General features: G+C 37.6%; 1 protein-coding gene across 2 annotated transcripts in view; it reads left to right on the top strand.

The window, feature by feature from the left end:
- glra4a (glycine receptor, alpha 4a) overlaps nt 1–19,700 on the top strand; it is a 67,648-nt gene that overhangs the window by 46,247 nt on the left and 1,701 nt on the right. The window contains exons 2-9 of one of the 2 annotated variants that reach the window (XM_066715016.1): nt 1,400–1,533; nt 4,415–4,482; nt 5,780–6,003; nt 7,129–7,211; nt 11,351–11,488; nt 11,858–12,072; nt 12,842–12,991; nt 18,114–18,182. In XM_066715016.1, the coding sequence (XP_066571113.1) occupies nt 1,400–1,533; nt 4,415–4,482; nt 5,780–6,003; nt 7,129–7,211; nt 11,351–11,488; nt 11,858–12,072; nt 12,842–12,991; nt 18,114–18,182 (1,081 nt within the window). The remainder of the gene's footprint in view (nt 1–1,399; nt 1,534–4,414; nt 4,483–5,779; nt 6,004–7,128; nt 7,212–11,350; nt 11,489–11,857; nt 12,073–12,841; nt 12,992–18,113; nt 18,183–19,700) is intronic. The other variant, XM_066715017.1, reaches the window with a different exon arrangement.

Raw genomic sequence — 19,700 nt, forward strand, 5'->3', positions numbered from 1 at the left:
GAGGGATCAATGCTAGAAAATGTCTGTTTTGCATGCTAACCAAAAAAAAAGTAAATATCGGCAGATATATGGGTAATCATGAAATTTAGCTTACCAATTATCGGTATCAGACCTAAAAAATCTGTATTGGTTGGGCTCTACTTAAAACCACACTGGTTTTAAGATGTTTTGTAAGGTCTTCATAACCTATGCTAATTTTACAGAACACTTGGTTAGACTGTCTTCTTAAGGACAGTTATACCCCACTTATTTGATTACTTAGTGCACGCATATCTAACTAGATTAACTAGATTAACCTAAATTGCTGTAACCTGAACTCCATTCTTCACTGTATAATATATTGCAATATGTTGTATTTAGCATTTTGATTTAAACTACTCTACATCAAGATTTCCTGTTTTTGTGTATGTGTTTTATTATTATTATTATTATTATTATTATTATTATTATTATTATTATTATTACATTTCCCTTCATGTGTATAATGCAATTGAGCTGTTGAACAGAAGTCGCCTTGGCTATGGGCACAAACCACAAAGAAGTAATAACAGTAATAATCAAAAGAGACTCTCTCTTAAAATACAAAATATACAGTAACCATGACAGAACTCAGTTTCCCCAGGCTTTTTCAAACAGATTGTTTCAAAATAGTTCAGTGTTCCTTCATTATCACAGGACTGCAGTCAGGAAAAGCACTGTGGACTACCAAAGTAGTCAGACTGTCTCTATAAGCAATAGACAATATGCACAGCAAAACAAAAGAGCACTCAGCTCAATAAGAAATTAAAACCTACCTTCATATTCCTCACTACACAGCATTCTTGACTTTTACATTGTGAGGGTATGACAGACTCAGTAACAATTACATAAAAACACTGGCAAAATTACAACATAGTGCGTGGGCACTCCATCGCAGAGTAGGCCCCATGGCTCTTGAATTTCCTTCCAAAACCTGTCAAAGCTGTCAAACTGAGTCAGCTGCCAGGCTGAAATGTGAATCAAAGCTCTCCCATTTTGGGAGAGTCATGCCCCTTTCTGACATTTACTGTATTCAAGCTTCTTCAATTGAGCTGTCTAATTGTCTAGTCATTTCCTTTGTTTTAATACTTTACAAATCGTTTTTTGTTGTCATTCATCTTTCCCGTCATATATTTAATTTTTAATGTAACACATACACTCTTTTGCCAAGACAGTCATAAAAGACAGACACCTCCATAAAATGCATTTATTGAACTTTACCCAACACTTCCAATCTGTATAGTGCATTGTGCTTTAAAACCCTACGAGTGTCTGGATCTTTAAAAGATGTCATATATGAATGCTAAGAGATTTCTTCATCATTTCTAACCCTACCCATAACTCGTTTTGTGTTGCTTCCATTCAATGACTGAAAACACAGGCCTGGATCCTGCAAAGAGGAGATAAAGTCAGCCAGCAGGGCAGCCCCAAAGGCCATGTCTCCGTCTGACTTTCTAGACAAGCTCATGGGAAAGACCTCTGGATACGACGCCCGCATCAGACCCAACTTCAAAGGTACTTCTGAAGCCGGTTGCCCATATAAAACAATACACAAAGCAAAGCACTAATAAAAAAGTGCTGCCAGTGAAGACTGCTGCAGAGAGCTGCAGTGTTTCTGTCATTACTACAGGAATGCATTATTATTTAAACCCATTCTAGGAACTGCTGAAGAGATATAAATGATGCATGACTGATTAGTATTATAATTTTATTATAGTTATTTGAAAGCATAAAATGCATTTTACTGCTTTGGATAAAACCTTGAGTATTAAAGTGCAACATTCCTAATGTTTTCATCTACTGTTCAATATTAAAGCAATCTTATGATAATCTGGTGTCCTAGGCAATAAAGCACCTGCATGGTTAACTTTATTTCTTTCTACAAATGAGTGTAAAAATCCTTTTTTTTTTTAAATTGTATTTATTGTAGTTTATAAATTACAGAGCATATGGAATACACACTTCCAATCTAGAAAGCGTTGTTGTTTTTTCATTGGGAAAAGTATTCTCTGTTGGGAAACTGGTGCATTCTGGTGTACAAGCTTGCATACATCTGCCCTTTTCATTCCTTCAGTGATTTCAGTCAACACACATATTAAATGCACATCCTCTGTGGCTTACAGTGCCCTATTTAGCTTTATATATATTTCATACTTGTTCCATATTTCCGAATGTTATGAGTCCATGCGCAATAATGTCTTACAAATTATCTATAAATAAACTTAGAAATCAAATTGACCTGCATTAAAAACAAACAAAACAAAACAAAAAAATAATAATTAAGTATGCCATTTGAAAACTGAAGGCACAGGACTTGTAGTAGAGGCGTATTAGAATTGAATTGCATGGCATTAATAACATTCACAAGATGACGGTTTAAAGGGCAAATGACACAAGAAGTAATATCAAAAATATTAGTACAAAACTGCTTGGCACGTGTCTTGATGTACTGGAATATATATATATATATATATATATATATATATATATATATATAGAGAGAGAGAGAGAGAGAGAGAGAGAGAGAGATTTAATAGGTTAATATGGGGAATTGCGTGGCTGGAAATCTACAGCAAAATCAACATACGGTAACTTACAACAACAACATCTGGGAGCAAACTGCCATATGCACATTTTGTGTTGTTGTTACCTTTATTGCTCAAGTTGAAGGCGATGTTGTTTTTTCCTGAGACTGGATAATAAAACACTCAAGAAATGTAGCTGAACTTAAAAACATCAACTTCAAATTTCAAGTATGTGACTCTGCACTGATAACAGGATCGATCAGTTCCTTCTTCATGATAGGCTATATTATTGGATATGTATCATTTGTAGGGCAGTATGCAAGTTAATAAGTGATATTTTAGATAGCTGTTTCTTTACTGGCGGTGCTGGAAGCAATGGGAATATAAAAATACATAAAAAAGAATTGAAATACACTTGTCTATAACCAGCGATGTACTGGCGTCCCGTCCTGGGTGTATTCTGGAGAAAACTGGTATATTACGATGTCAAGTAAATTAACATTAATTAAGTACTTTAGGAGGAGGGGGTATATTTTACTCACAGTAAGTGCTTCTCAAAGTCACGGCCTCCGAAGATAGACTGGCGCTCTGGTGTGGTGCTGATGTTTTAGGGTGGGGTTATCATGACAGACCGTCCAAAATGTCACTAACATTGTGTGTGTCTTGGGCTGTCAAACACAGTCAACGTTTTATAAAGTTTCCAGTATCTTTAAATAGTCGCAATCTCTTCAATGATGCTGAGCGTAAAGCTCCCATTTCCACTGCATTTCATATGAACTCGAGCAAGACATCTTCTGTGGCCGCACTGGTCGATGGGAAGTTGACCCTCATTTTAGAGCGGCTTTTCAGATCGCTTTTAAACACGCAGTTAATTTTTGGTGATTTTCCTAACCGTTACATACTTCCTCGGTACAATAATGACTTCTGTTGACAATTTTACATTTTCGGTGATTTTTTTTATCGGTTGCTTTTGAACAGGTAAGTCGAAGAACACGTCAGTTTATTTTACATACAGACATGGCCATTTTAAAAAACAACCTGACATACCTGATCGGGTACATTAGAAAATCCCAAAGCGTCACAAAATAAATCTCCTCATACGCTACCAGAAATGTCTTACAGGAGCCACAAATTACATATGAGACTGAAAAGTATGCAACCAAACTGCGTCAATCAGACCAAGGAAATACATTAACATTAATAAGTGTCATGCATAACCAAAAAATGTAATGTAGGGGACCAAAAAGTGTCTTGGGGGACAAAACAAATATGTAGTAGGGGCCAGCCAACATTCATCCATATTATTGCCTACTTTTTCTGCAAGTTTCACCCAAAATCCTTGTTATACAATATTTTTTACATACAGAAATCATTTTTACTGCTCTAAAGAAGCCTATATACTAGATATGGTATAAATGGTAGGCTACTGTAATACACTGTAATGTACTGTTCAAAGGTTTTGTCTTGCCAAAGAGCTGTAGGAGATATTAGAGAACAGACTCTGCATGTTGTCACATACAGACAGGCAGTGAATCAGTGTCAAGCAGTTTATCACTCAGTCAGTGCATGCATTTTAGTCACAGACGTGTCCTACAGTAACACAGCGTGGTAGCCTCATCTTTGGTCTATGTAGTATACCTGTGCCTGCTTTTTGAATAATTAAGATTAACTAATACCAAATATTCATTATTCAATACATACACACTTAGCATAAACATATTTTTATCACAGGATAAGATTGAAATGTGTAGCTGTACAGTGAAAATACGAAATATAGCACTGCCTGAATAATTGTTGTAGGTACTGATTAAAGTGTGAGAGAGACTGAGACACTATACAAATATATTAATGCCATTTTGTTCTAAATCCAGGTCCTCCTGTTAATGTTACCTGCAACATATTCATCAACAGCTTTGGGTCTGTCACAGAAACCACAATGGTAAGAGTTCTCCATATAAACTCTCAAAGTTAGTAAAACTGAGTTTAGCATGCATAATTTGTTACCCTTTGCTGAAAGGACAAATATTTTACAAGCAGCCTTGAATAGTACTTTAAGCTTCATCTTATACATTAATCATCTAAATTGCCATATATGGAAGTGTTTATAGGATAACTGACTCAAACATTTATCAACACACATCAGACAGAGTTCAGGTTGTAAACTGATCAATTTACAGATGCTTTTCCTCAAGGCTAAATAAAAAAACAGAGAATTCAAAGGTTACATGCATTAATTCTGAGAGTATTAGTTGTTGTTTTTTAATCAGTTTTTATTTTCCCAAAACATCCCTTGCTCTCATGCAGAAGTGTTTGGTCAGCAAAATGTAGGCATTAACTGTTATAGATTGCCATAAAGCCACAGTAGGCCTACATCCCTTTGGAAGGGGACAGTCATAATTTCACTGTACAGTACACCAAGGGCTGCTATTTTTTTTATTACTGCATTGTCTGTACCTTTACTTTTGCTGCTTTTGAGAACTTAAGGTGGACTTTTTAAAAACACTTGGGGTCAGCTTTTCATCTCAACTGAACACTTGACTGCTTTCCATTCCTCCTTAACACTGCTGACTATATACAATACATTTAAAAGACTGTAGGTCCTTCATCCCTTCCCAAACTATTATCAGATGACAGGCATGGTGACAAAAAGTAGAAACTAAGCTAAAGTACACATTCTTCCTCAGTCGTGGCTGCAGATAATTTAGGTGTTGATTTTGAGATTTATATCAGTTCCTACTGAATTGTATAGAAGATTTCCAATGCAGGCTTGTAAACGGACTTTAAATATTTATTGTCTGAAACACAAAATCTAAGGAAAGGCCTTAAAAGCTTGTATCTGTTTCCCATGAGATTGCATCTGAGGCTTTTTCGCTAAAGGTGAAAGCTGTGCAGCTGTTCTCTTCAGAACAATAGCCATCTCCAAATGTTTCATATGATCTTAATTCAGCATTACCATATTCAGTGAACAATTCATAATACATAAAAATAAAACAGGAGACATGTAAAATTACTTTCAATGTCTTCATAAAGCACATAATTGTGCAATGGTATGGGATACAAGAATCCATTAAGTACAATTTGTAGGTTAGCACATTACTGTGGTCACATTGAAGTAAGGTTCTGGGACTACCCGAAAGCGATAAGGCCAAATAGTGCAAATTTCTTTCCTCATGCAGTTTCACGTGTATATGTACTTCAGTTATCCACTGCCAACAAACTGAATGTTTCACACCCAGGATTACCGGTTGAATGTGTTTCTGAGGCAGCAGTGGAACGATCCTCGGCTGGCGTATAGCGAGTACCCCGATGACTCCTTAGACCTCGACCCCTCCATGTTGGACTCCATCTGGAAACCTGATCTCTTCTTCGCAAATGAGAAAGGAGCCAATTTCCACGAGGTCACCACCGACAACAAGCTGCTGCGGATCTTCAAGAATGGGAACGTGCTGTACAGCATCAGGTAGGGCCCTGACACATCACTCTGATCAGCACAGGAATGAGTAGGTTGTTATCACATACAAAAACAGCTGTCTCATTCCATCTAAAAAGACTTTCACATTTTCCCCCTAGGAATTTGTCAAAACTGAAAAACATGCTCTTCAAACTAAGTCAGTATGAATAACCACCTAGTAAATGTTTTTTTCTGAAGAAAATCAGACACTTCCCTACTTAAGACATGAATATGTAAATTAGCTGTTAGCTGTGACATTTGTAGAATCCTTCAGTAAAGAAATGTATTAATGATGCAGATCTTAAATTGCATTTTGCATCACATCAATCAGAAAACCCAACAAGATGTCTAGATTGAGAAGCACAGAACCAAGTTCAAAAGAGACCATCCCACACATAAAACAAAATCCTGCATTATTCCTGTAATTAAATTGTGCAACATACATTCAATAATCCAGAAGGATTTTTATTTTTAAAAAGGCAATTCTAAAGACTTTCCTACAGAATGAGACAGAACACCAGAAATGTAAATGATTTTACTTATGAATGTAAAGGTCTCATCTATCGGGGAATCTATCAGGAAAAAATATAAAAATTAAGTTTATTTATTCTAATAATAAAACAGGGAATGACTACATTACCACTTGCTTAAGTCTTATTGCTTGCATTTACAGAATACTTTTACTGCAGATAATTATGCAACCAGTCACACCAAACCTTTGTAATAGCTCTTATTTTTCTCCAGTGGCAATTTGAAAGCTTCATGTATTGGCATCCCAAGAAATAAAATAAAGAATCTAATCATGTTGCGATTAGCTTGTTGCTACAATGATGTGGTGTAATAAACAAAGTCTTAATACATATTTTATACAGTGCACTGTCCTCATGAAACATAACATTGTCATTATCACCTAGTTTACACCTTACGTCAAATCCAACTCATTATCACGGTTATTTCCATCCAGCTTGCTGTGCTACACCTTCCCTTACTGCTCCCATGCTTCCTGGCCTTTAATTCTTCCAATATCCATTAATCTTTCTTCCTTCTTCTCTGTATCTACAATTCCTCCTACTGCACTCCTGTCCCACTGTTTCTGTTTCTCCCTCTGTCCCTCTTTCTTGCTCTCTGTCTCAGGCTGACCCTGATCCTGTCCTGCCCTATGGACTTGAAGAATTTCCCAATGGATATTCAGACCTGTACAATGCAGCTTGAAAGCTGTGAGTTTTTTTTATTTTTCCTTCTCCGTTTCTTTTCCCCTTTTTCACACTGAACCTCCTGTCTCGTCTCCCCAGAAGGAGCCCTGGGGTGTGACGAATTAGAAAAATAAAACATCTAGAGGATAGCCACATGCTTAGACTGGCATTCTTTAACATAATATGTATTGATAAACTGGAAAGCTCCAATTCCAGATTGTGCCACCTGACAGACTCCTGTCTGATCTTCCCATATTAACATGCTGTGTATGGATAAAAGAAAATAAGGGAGGTGTGCTGCTATCTGTTGTATGAAAGTGCAACCACCTCTTCAAGAAAACTGATTGCATGCATCTGTTTTCTTCGTATCCTGCTGGATTAGAGGAAGGGAATAAAAAGAAAGAAAATAAAAAAGAACAGCAACATTTCCCGACCCTGTGGCACTCTCCCTTATGCCTCCAGCTGCGATACCATCTCCATCCCCAGAACCAATTTCCAGGATATCAATAATGAAAGTTTCATTTTGTGTCCCTTTTATTACGTGCCCCACCTCTGCCAGGCCTGTGGTGCCTTTCATACACACAGAGAGAAAAGCACTTTTGTTTACAGAAAGCCAAATGAGGACCAAAACCCAGGCTTTATTCACTAGAATGCATCCGTTCCCCCCTAGTCTCACATTTCCAGCTACTTCTAAAATGAATAAATATGTAGTGCTGTTGCTGTTGCAACCCAATTCAAATGTTTTAATATTGAAAAGTGCTTGCTTATATAGGACATTTTTAGAAGCATGTATGCATATCCAATCCACCTTTTGCAAAGGCAGCGAAATATTAAAACACTCCATTAAAATGGTTAACTGGATATATGCATGCATACCCATCTCAACTCTGCTCAAAGAGCGAATAATTCCAAATGTAATGTCGCTGTGAAAAAAAACGAAGGCTAAACATTTTAGTCCCCAAACAGCGACAAGATAGGTCAAACATGTCAAAGGGAGTTAATACTTTCTGATGTAAAGGAAGCATTTTCAGCAGTTTCATGGTGCTCAACAGCTCTGTTTTGACAATGTAAACTACAAGTGTTAGAATCTGCCCCAGGGTTGAGAACACCTTGTGTGTAAGGACATCCTGAGGACAACAGAGGACAAGTTGAAAGCCAATTGTTTCACTACAGCTGCATTCATATTCCAAAACACATCTCAAAAATCAGAGGTGCTAACAAGTATCATGTCACTGCTCTTTACTTGAAGAATTATACTGTTAATAAATCAATGTAGTTATGGCTGAAGGACATTATAACACAAGGCCACAATAAATCCTAACAGCAATGCTACCAAGCAAGAAGAACTATGTTTATTATTTGCAGTACTACACAATGTTACAGTGAGGGAAAAAAAGTATTTGATCCCCTGCTGATTTTGTACATTTGCCCACTGACAAAGAAATGATCAGTCTATAATTTTAATGGTAGGTGTATTTTAACAGTGAGAGACAGAATAACAGCAAAAAAATCCAGAAAAACGCATTTCAAAAAAGTTATAAATTGATTTGCATGTTAATGAGGGAAATAAGTATTTGATCCCCTATCAATCAGCAAGATTTCTGGCTTCCAGGTGTCTTTTATACAGGTAACGAGCTGAGATTAGGAGCACTCTCTTAAAGGGAGAGCTCCTAATCTCAGCTCATTACCTGTATAAAAGACACCTGTCCACAGAAGCAATCAATCAATCAGATTCCAAACTCTCCACCATGGCCAAGACCAAAGAGCTGTCCAAGGATGTCAGGGACAAGATTGTAGACCTACACAAGGCTGGAATGGGCTACAAGACCATCGCCAAGCAGCTTGGTGAGAAGGTGACAACAGTTGGTGCGATTATTCGCAAATGGAAGAAACACAAAATAACTGTCAGTCTCCCTCGGTCTGGGGCTCCATGCAAGATCTCACCTCGTGGAGTTTCAATGATCATGAGAACGGTGAGGAATCAGCCCAGAACTACACGGGAGGATCTTGTTAATGATCTCAAGGCAGCTGGGACCATAGTCACCAAGAAAACAATTGGTAACACACTACGCCGTGAGGGACTGAAATCCTGCAGCGCCCGCAAGGCCCCCCTGCTCAAGAAAGCACATGTACAGGCCCGTCTGAAGTTTGCCAATGAACATCTGAATGATTCAGAGGAGAACTGGGTGAAAGTGGTCTCAGATGAGACCAAAATCAAGCTCTTTGGCATCAACTCAACTCGCCGTGTTTGGAGGAGGAGGAATGACCCCAAGAACACCATCCCCACCGTCAAACATGGAGGTGGAAACATTATGCTTTGGGGGTGTTTTTCTGCTAAGGGGACAGGACAACTGCACCGCATCAAAGGGACGATGGACGGGGCCATGTACCGTCAAATCTTGGGTGAGAACCTCCTTCCCTCAGCCAGGGCATTGAAAATGGGTCGTGGATGGGTTTTCCAGCATGACAATGACCCAAAACACACAGCCAAGGCAACAAAGGAGTGGCTCAAGAAGAAGCACATTAAGGTCCTGGAGTGGCCTAGCCAGTCTCCAGACCTTAATCCCATAGACAATCTGTGGAGGGAGCTGAAGGTTCGAGGCTGACGTTTGGCAACTCGAACCTTCAGCTCCCTCCACAGATTTTCTATGGGATTAAGTTCTGGAGACTGGCTAACTTTATACTTTATAATATAATAAATATAATAAATATAATGCATGATATCTCTGGTTTCCCTACACATCCTGCAGCCAGTGGTATGGTATTCTTGCATTTTCATTTGATTAAAGTCAGTTTGCCAACATTTTGTATGAATGAACAAATATATTCTCAGTATTTCCAAAAGACAAGCCAGCTTTCATACACTTGTAGGAAAGTACATTGTAGCCTGGCAATTCTCACAATGACATGCATGTATGCTCATTAAAACCCCCAGTCCTTCTATCACCGATCCCCTTGGCTTTTAGTCCCCAGACAAATAATAAATTACAGAATTACAGCATCTTTTATTTCCATTTTACATTGATGATTCCTAACAGTAAAAGACGCTGGAGGAAAATGCAACCAAATACAAATAACTCCTTCACTTTGCTCTTTTGAAAAAACTCTTTGAAAATACTTCACATACATTGAGAATACACAGTTAGGTTTAAAATAAACCTATATATTTTAATCTCAAGAGCTTGTGAAAACAAACCAAGGTAAAGAAAAGAAAACTTCCAGTTCAATAAATTATTGATTGCTGTTGCCTGTTCACTTTTTGTGTGCAAAACTTTTACTGACACAAAAACACTCATAAACAAGTGGTTATATATTTTTTATTTTTTTTATTTTTTCTTGTTTTGTTTTGTACTAACTTCTTGTTGGAGTGGGGATAACATCTTGAATAATTTATGCCTTTGTAACTCAGACCCCAAGGGGCTGAGATAGACATCGGTATTATTCAGACGTGTCAAGCATTCAACACCGTTATTGCATGCTTCATGCATTTGAAATGAGCCTGTGAGCTCACCCTATGTGATGAAATAGAAGTGTTGGAAATGTGGGGGAGAGGAGCAGGGGAGGGGGACAACTTTAAATCAAGGGCTAGAAGCATTATGAACATTATTATAATATTTATTTAAATGATTATGCCTACAGCAATCAAAAGAGATGTGTACACTGAAATCTATGTCCATAGCGACATATTTGCAGAGACCTTCTAACAAGACACATTCTGTAAACATACAGGAGCACCCCCTGCATTAACACCTCGCACAAACCTTTCACGAATATCTCTGACAGTCAGCACAGCATGCAAATTGAAATGTCTTTCAGACGTTCAAATGAGCAAACACTTTGATGTCAGTTTATGAAAGTGTCGTCGATGTTTAATTTAAATGTATGGAGCAGGACCTGGGAATGGTGACTGCCGGTGTTGTGTCCATATCTGTCTCAGTGAGGCTTCTTTATGGTTCCCAGAAGTTAAACAGAATACACAATATCTGCAAAATAAGTGTCATGCTCAACAGATTCATTGGATAACTCTGTAAGAGAATCAGTTGTTATTGTTATTATTATTTATTTCTTAGCAGGCACCCTTATCCTTAAAAAATATAAGAGCAATACAAAGTGTGTTAACATGCTCTTCTAAAAACATTTAATGTCTCCCCTTCTCTCTGCAGTTGGCTACACCATGAATGACCTCATCTTTGAGTGGCTGGATGTGGGTCCAGTGCAGGTGGCTGATGGACTCACACTCCCCCAGTTCCTCCTGAAAGATGAGAAGGACCTGGGCTATTGCACCAAATTCTACAACACAGGTTAGCAAGGGGACATTCATCCTACTACGGCACTTCATTCAGATGCTGTGAGTAATATCTTGAAAGACTTGGTCACATTTACCTGTTCCTTTTTTTTTCTTCTTATTAAAAGGTTGCTTCCTTTTCTCCCCACATGTTGAAAGTAGTTGCAATTGAAAATTCTGTACAATAAATGTCTCCAGTCAGGTTTGTTTGATGTCAGGTGTATAGACTAACTTCAGATCCACCCAAACCTCCATAAAAAGGAAAATGGTTACTACCTAGACTACCTAGAGCGAAAGTATAGAAGAGCCCAAAAAACTTTCCAAAGTGAAACAAGACTCAGAATACCTGTTACGTGTGTTTACATACCGGCTTATCTGGTTACAGGTAAGTTCACCTGCATTGAAGTGAAGTTCCACCTCGAGAGGCAGATGGGTTACTACCTGATCCAAATGTACATCCCCAGCCTGCTCATCGTCATCCTGTCCTGGGTCTCCTTCTGGATCAACATGGACGCCGCTCCGGCTCGGGTGGGCCTGGGCATCACTACTGTGCTCACGATGACCACCCAAAGCTCAGGCTCCCGAGCATCTCTGCCCAAGGTGAGCCTGACACCCTAGATCACAGAGTCTAGATAACAATCACGCTGACACTTTCCAACACTGCTGTTAATGCTACTGCAGTTATATTGCTACTGCAGGTCATTACAAAGAAGTCAAGTCGCTTTGGCTGTTGTTCACATAAGACATTTTGCTTGAGGGGATATAACTGCTCTGCTTCCAGGTAGTGCAATTTCTTCAGCGCATAATAATTGTGAACATGAATGTGTTGCAGCTGAGTTCATTCCAAAACCAGCTTTCTGTTGTTCTCCATTCAGGCATTTCTAAAGCTGTACCCCTCACCCAGCGAAGTTCCTTTTTTTGTTCTCAAAGCATTAGCAAAACAAACAAGAATATCCATGTGACACTTTATGATAGGGAACTTAAAATATGTGAAAGTCATTCTAGTCCTCTGCAAAGAACAAGAAAAGCTTGACTTGAGGAAACACATACTGATAATACTAAACCAATTTCCTTCTTTATTTCCAGTAGCATGCTGCTGTATATTCTGCTGTATATCAAGGAAAAAAATACCTTTTTAAAAACATGCTGAATGTCAAAATATAAAAAGCAGAATGTGTTCAAGCCTTATGTATCAATTCTAATTAGGTGTTTATTAGAGAGTGAAAATGTATTAAGTGACATATAATAGGTAGTAGTATTGTCTTTCGTTATCTAATGAAGCATAATATATTGACCCCTTAGTCTGCTGTTGAATTAAATGTAATATACATATACAGAAAATACGTTAAAGTCCAACCATGTGTTGCAGGTGTCGTACGTGAAAGCTATTGATATCTGGATGGCCGTGTGTCTGCTCTTCGTGTTTGCGGCACTGTTGGAGTATGCAGCGGTAAACTTTGTGTCCCGACAACACAAAGAGTTCATCAGACTGCGAAAGAAGCAGCGGCGACAAAGGATAGTGAGTGAAGCTCTCTCATATATTCAGTTTCTCTGCTTGCATGGCTAGTATTCAAGAGCTACAAGCTGCAAACAGTACTGGTCTCAACCCTGGCTGTAATGTGTAGTGGATTCATATCACAAACTAGTCTCACCAGAGAACACTGACCTGAACATCACTCAATCAATCAAACCTATCCATTTTACTGGCATGCAGTTTGCCCATCTACCTGAATTCAAAGCAAAGTAAAAGCGATATAGTAATATTGCAACTCATTCAGTAGTGGGATTAAATAAACACACACAAAAAACACATTTAAAGATGTTAAGGATTTGGATCCAGCCTAGTACAGATTTCCTGGCAGTGGTTATTTCAAAGAAGCGAGGATTTTCAAACATGTGAAGCAATTGGTATAGTCATCCATGAAATGTAATCTAAAAGGATCTAATAGTGGATTACAGTTTTATACTTTCCTCCCCAAAAATGTATTTACCAAAATGTTTTTTTTAATTTAAATAGAATTTGTCCTCGGGGGCCTTTTCCACACATATTGTGGAAAGAGGAGTGATGTATTTTTACCCACAAATGTAGAAATGCTTCCACATCCAGAGCCCCTAACCCTAAGGGATTAATATTACAATATGTGCTCTGTTAGAATTAACCTCAGAAATTCTATCCTCACTGCTGTAAGCTTTGGAATAATAATAATTAAAAAAAAATGTACAAGCTCCATTTTCTCCAAAATAAGTATAGATTTTTTTCTCCCACAAACAATGGGAGTCCAAGATTATCAATATAGCCTGTATTGATGCTTGGCTTCTTGCTAAACCAGATGTACAAAACAGGATTAATCGAGAGTGCTTCTTTCATTGTGACAAAGTGTTTAAGAGCACTAGAACTCTGGACTCTCATCTGATGCTGAAATCATGTCAGCTCCCTCCCAGGTGTAGCTAAGCTGAAATGTTTAATCACTTAATATTGCAGAAGAAACTCTGCCCAAGGGAGCCATTCAAAACATTTGAAACAGGGGGAGGTGTGATTTGAAAACACTGTCAGTGTTTTCTTATATAACCAGTAAAAAGACATGCATGCACTGAGATTTTATGTATTTTTTATGTCAGGAGCCTTTGGATTAATGCATTATGTAGTAGTTAAACCATGCTAAACCTATACAAACAATTTTTGTTCAATACCCAGGATTCTATAACTTTTGACATTTGTTTTACAATTTAAAAGAGATGTTCATCTGTTTATAAGTACCAATAGTAATGCTATCAGTACTGGAGAGCTTTCCAGAAGTGTTAGTGAATACTTGTATAAAGTATCAACTTAATCACATAATCATAACCACATAAATAAAGGGCAACCATCTGGTTGATAGAAAAAGACAATCACATGGCTGCAGACAGGGTTCAGACTACACTGCACTGATGGCAGTAGAGCTATCAGTACAATTGGATTTCACTCAGAAACAACAGCATACCTGCTTTCTCCGCCTACAAACCTCTTCACTTCAATATTTGAAAAAATGATTTTTAGGGTTTTACCAAGCTTACTGCCAGTGTCTCTGCAAAGAAGCAGTCCAGTCTCATACTACAGGCCACACTGCTTCCTTTGCATTTCTCCCTTTATCCCCTTCTGTTTTCACTCCAACAGCACTGCATCTCAGAAGAAAATATATACATGTATTAAGTAAGAGTATTTCTCTGCAGAAGTTATAACTAAAGATTTTGGTGTATATTAATATCTTTGATTATGAAAAGATTTCACCATTCCTTTCACATCCTGTTTTGTTCAGAATATTTTTTAAACATACACAGTATGTTTAAATGTTTTGGTAAAAGGATATATCAGTATAGAATGCAAGCAAAATCTATCTATTGTAATCCAACCACACGGCTCTTATCGGGTCCTACTGAAATTGTCCCATTTCAGTGTCTTTCCTTGGCAGCCTGTGAACACATATGGGTTTGTCATGTGTCAGCCCTGTGTGGCTCTTCTGTTCTACAGTCCCTTTATTGTCCTCAAGACCAGCATCATTTATCTGTTATTACATCGTGTTGGACTTTTTGCATACTCTCCCTCCCTTACTTCCCTATCGTTTTGCAAGAAGAATAAAAGAAAATAGATAATTCTAAGAAAACTGTGGATTCCTGAGATGCAATGTAATGCAACTCAGTGCACTTCAGAACATAACTAATTACTCTGCTGCTTTTGCTGTCTTTTATGTTATGCCACATCCTAAAATAACAGGAATTAATTTAAGTTATTCACATTTCAGGGTGCATGGTATTCACTGTATGTATTTTAACTTGACCTACATTTAAAATAAGCAGATAAATAATACAGAGTTTGGAAAAGTCACGCAGCAAGGAATCTGTCCAGTGGGTGTCTACAGTGAGAAACAGTACATTTCTGTAATCCTAGTGGTAGGAGTTTTAAAGACATGTCTGGCAATACAATCATAATATACAATCCTCATCTGCCTTTGTATTATAATATTAACTATGCCAAATTATATTAAGCCTAACATGTTCTCCCAATACCTGCCTAATAATGCCTAAGATATTCAAGTTATGAAATGAAACACTGTGTAAATAGCATACCAGTCTACAGAGTAAGCACAAAACTGCTGATATAACAATCATAGGAGGTTAAAATCGTACACTTGCCCTATATCCCTGGTTTAGAATCACTTCAGGTAATTACAGGTGTCGCTACATTGTAATTTATGTTAATGAACTGGTTTGCTGAGAGGCAGTTAACCTAAAGTGTGTCCAACTTTTGTAATGTAATTATTCAAATTTTTCTATCTGCGTCTCTGCGTGAAGGGCCTGGTTAGCCAAACAGGAAGCGTAGAGTCACTGCGGAAAGTGACTGACCTGCCTGGCAGCGAGCCCACCTATGGGACGATATCTCAGCACTGCAGCACCAGTTCCAGGGTAAACTGACCTCTGTCCCAAAGCATAAAGTGTCTGGCACGTGTGAGTGTTGGCTGGAGTTCAGCTCCTAAGCCCCACACCCCCCACCCTGAGCACATCCTCCCACTGGCCCCAAGGACTCATCCCCCACCCCCCAGCACACACTGTCCTCTCCCCCTCTTTCCCTGATTCCTTTCCCACCTCTGTCAGATTCGCCTTGATCACTGAGGTCCACTTTTTAACCCCCGAATATGTCCAGTTAAAGAAAAAGAAAACTCTGTCATTATTTTCTTGTTTGGAGGTCTAAATCTTTCCATCCCATATGACTGGTAAGTTTGGGAAGCTGTCATTTTCAATGACCTATCCCTTTTTCCCCTAGGCTGTTCAGAAAGGTTGTTTCAGGACGTTTTTCTAATCCAGATAAAAAAATAAGAAAAGTGCATTGTAACTCAGTTTAGATGGAGCTATGTTGAATATAACACAGGATTAAGGTATAGCATCTGATTCTAAACTTACATATATGTTTCAAAATCTATAAATATATTGACAGTTCGTGTAAGCAATGATTTTGTACCTCTTTTCTGGTTTGTTAGTTTGATTGGTGTTAGTATATTTAGTACTCAAGGATACCTGCATTTAAATACATTTGCAATTTCTACATTTCACTCCCAGATACCACAGTCTAGAGCAGGTGCTTCTCAACTGATTGAACTTTCTATGCATTCCAGTACATTTGTGTTGTTTTACAGTAAGTTTTAATACTTCAATTTTGTTATAAAACAAGATGGCAGGTGTTGGTGTTAAGATTCCTTGCTCTACTGCTATTCATCCCATCACCTTGATTGCAGATTCCATATGGCATGTACAGCCTCTTCTCTCCTCTGCACAGTGTTGATTCAGTAGTTTTCCTCTTGACAGTAAAAAGGTATCCTTATCCTTAAGATGTAGTATAATAGTCCTAAATCACAGGTCTTATTGAATCCTTCAGTTGAACTATTTGCTTGATTATACCTTTTTTGACTGTTTTCAGCTCTGGACAGGGTAAGAAATCACCACTGAATCAGGTAGCAAATGCATGGGTTCAGAAGTATCCTAGCTGAGCTATATAATTTAAATTTAGATTCAAAGCATCCAGGCCTAGAAAAAACACAGATGATTATTTTTGTAGGGTAAATGTTAACCTACAAAGAATGGTCTATTTAGGAGCAAGAATTTATGGAACAAGATTCAACAGAATCCTGTCCACTACATTTATTTGGCAGTAATACACCTAAAATGGACCATTACAGAAACAGTTAAGCAAGATCTAATTAAGATAAATTGTTCAATAAAGAGCTCACTAAGCTGAAGTAATTAAGAGATAAGTTGGAATGAAAGCCATATGCACATGGGTTCTCCGGGACCAGGACTGAAAACTCTTGCCCTAGGGCCTAGGCAGAGGATGTCAATAGTGAAACCCATGTCAGTTATCCTCTGTGTCTTAATTGACTTATTTCAGAGCTGATTAATGGGGAAATGTCATGTCAAAAATCTGTCTACCTGACTTTTAAGGTTTTCCCACTTCTCATTTCAGGCGTTTTAGTGGAGGTGCATCAGTCATTATCAATTAAACTTAGCATGTCTTTCTTATAACTAAACCTAATGCTTTCATCTATAGGGAAAGGGTTTTATTAAGACTTGAAAGTCTATGCTCTTATTTTGCTTCAAAGTCATTTGACATTGCTTATTTTGCCCTTTATGATGATAACATAAATCTGTGATGCCAGCTAGTTTCTCTGTTTGGTGGAAAGGGCTGAAACAAAGCTTTTCATTCCATTAGTATTTGAGTTGATAAGACTGGTAGAATATGCAAAAGAGATTCTATGACAACTTTGAAAAGACATTAATAGCATGCAATTTAATTTTAGGGTTCTTCATATACATTTTTATCCTTATTTTGCAATTATAATTTTGCCATGAATAAATTGTTTTTGTCTGCTGCCACATACACTTGAAAATGCGTAAACATTACATTTACTAAAGAACAACGTAAATTCCATCTACTGGATGTAATATCAAGCCTAGATTTTTGTACGTTGCTTCTAAATTCAGGACGGGCTAACATTCATCTCTGATCCTCGCTGCTCTGTCAATGATATGATCTCAGAATTGAACTGTTTATACATTGCAGATGCACAGTGAAAATTTGTTGTTTTCCATGCTTCTGCTTGTCTCTATATCAGCATCACCTTCCTGCATATGGACAGCACAATGACCAAGTCCCTTTCGGAAGAATATTTACTCTGACTCAAGTAAGTTAACAACATTTTTCCTGTCACCAAATAACAGTAAACGTAAAAGTAAGCAACATGGAATGGTTACTCTGCGTAGTTTGGTTACACTCCACTCAATTGCTGACTACATTTTTTATTTTGTTTTATACAATGTTCTATGGAGTTTTTAAAATAATTATGAATAATTTAATGAAAATACATAATTCCCCAAAAATATTTTGCACATTCATTAAGGAAATAGTTGTTCAAATATCCTGTATTTAAGTGACCTTTATTTCTAGCTAAATGTAAAATATCCATCAGTCTTATACCATTCCTTCCCATTTTATCCCTTGTTTACAGTGTCTCACAGGAAATATGCACATTGCCTAAAGTAGCATAGGTTCACACAAATAAACAAATTACATATAACTTTTTTATTTTTTAAGATGAATACCTTTCATGTTTTAGAACTAATAAAAGTGTAAATGAAGAACCCCAGTGAACCCTGCTTCAGCATGGTGTCATTTTTGTCACTCCAGGCCCCAATGATGAATTAATCCCACACAGAATTAAGTCACTTAAAATAGTATCTCTGTCTGGAATCCAAGAGAAAGATTTTCTTTGGAAAGATGAAAGCAAATTGATTCATTGTTTTTAGTCATTATTTTCCTAGTTCTTATGTCTGTATTTTAAAATAGACGTTTGAATACATAAGCAGTTGTATTTATATTTCTTATTGTTACCCATACAAGTAATAAAAATATGATATGTCTTCAGTCTCCAGTGGAAGATTCTGTGATTTGGGCCATGGTAATTTCTCTGTCTCTGTTCACAAGACATGGCCTGTTTCTGTCGATTGTAAGCCATATATGGCTGATCCTTTTTTCCCTACAGGTTCTTGTGAAACTAATTTAATTTCTGGAACTCAGAGGGCACTATCTTGATGATCATGGTGGTTACATTTATAAGATAAATCTGAATTGCACCTATCCATCAGAAAAATTGTACTGACCAAGAAGGGTGTATATCTTCAGTGAAATTTAGTTAACTGCATTTTGCCCATTTTTTTGTAAAAAAAAAAAAAAAAAAAAGATATCATTACATTTGTGAGGAAATTGCATAGATGCACAGGATGAACAACAGCAGAATGCCTTAAAGGAAAAAATGAAAAAAAAACTGAATAAAAAGCAAAACAGCAGGAGGAAACAAGCAAACCATTGAGGTCCTGCTGGAAAAAGGAAGCATTGCTGGGTCCAACTTTTCATGAATCCCCAGCTGCAGATGCTTTGGGAGACCACAACACTCAAAGCATTGCACTGACACCAAATTGGCAAACATGAGCTGTAGATACTAACTGTCAGAGCATAAGGTGTGCTTTGTAAAAGGAAAATGCATGTAAAGTGGCTCTTTGGTAAATTGCAGGTTTGACACAAAGAGTATCAGCTCAGCAGCAGCTCTGCCGGTGTCGCTTAGAAGTTAATAGGTACGCTGGGTATCAAAGAGCTGCCAGGGTCAGGCAGCGGGAGCAGGGGGTGGGGTCAGACCTCAGAGTGC

The sequence above is a fragment of the Amia ocellicauda genome, chromosome 10 (assembly GCF_036373705.1).
Source record: "Amia ocellicauda isolate fAmiCal2 chromosome 10, fAmiCal2.hap1, whole genome shotgun sequence".
NCBI lineage: Eukaryota > Metazoa > Chordata > Actinopteri > Amiiformes > Amiidae > Amia > Amia ocellicauda.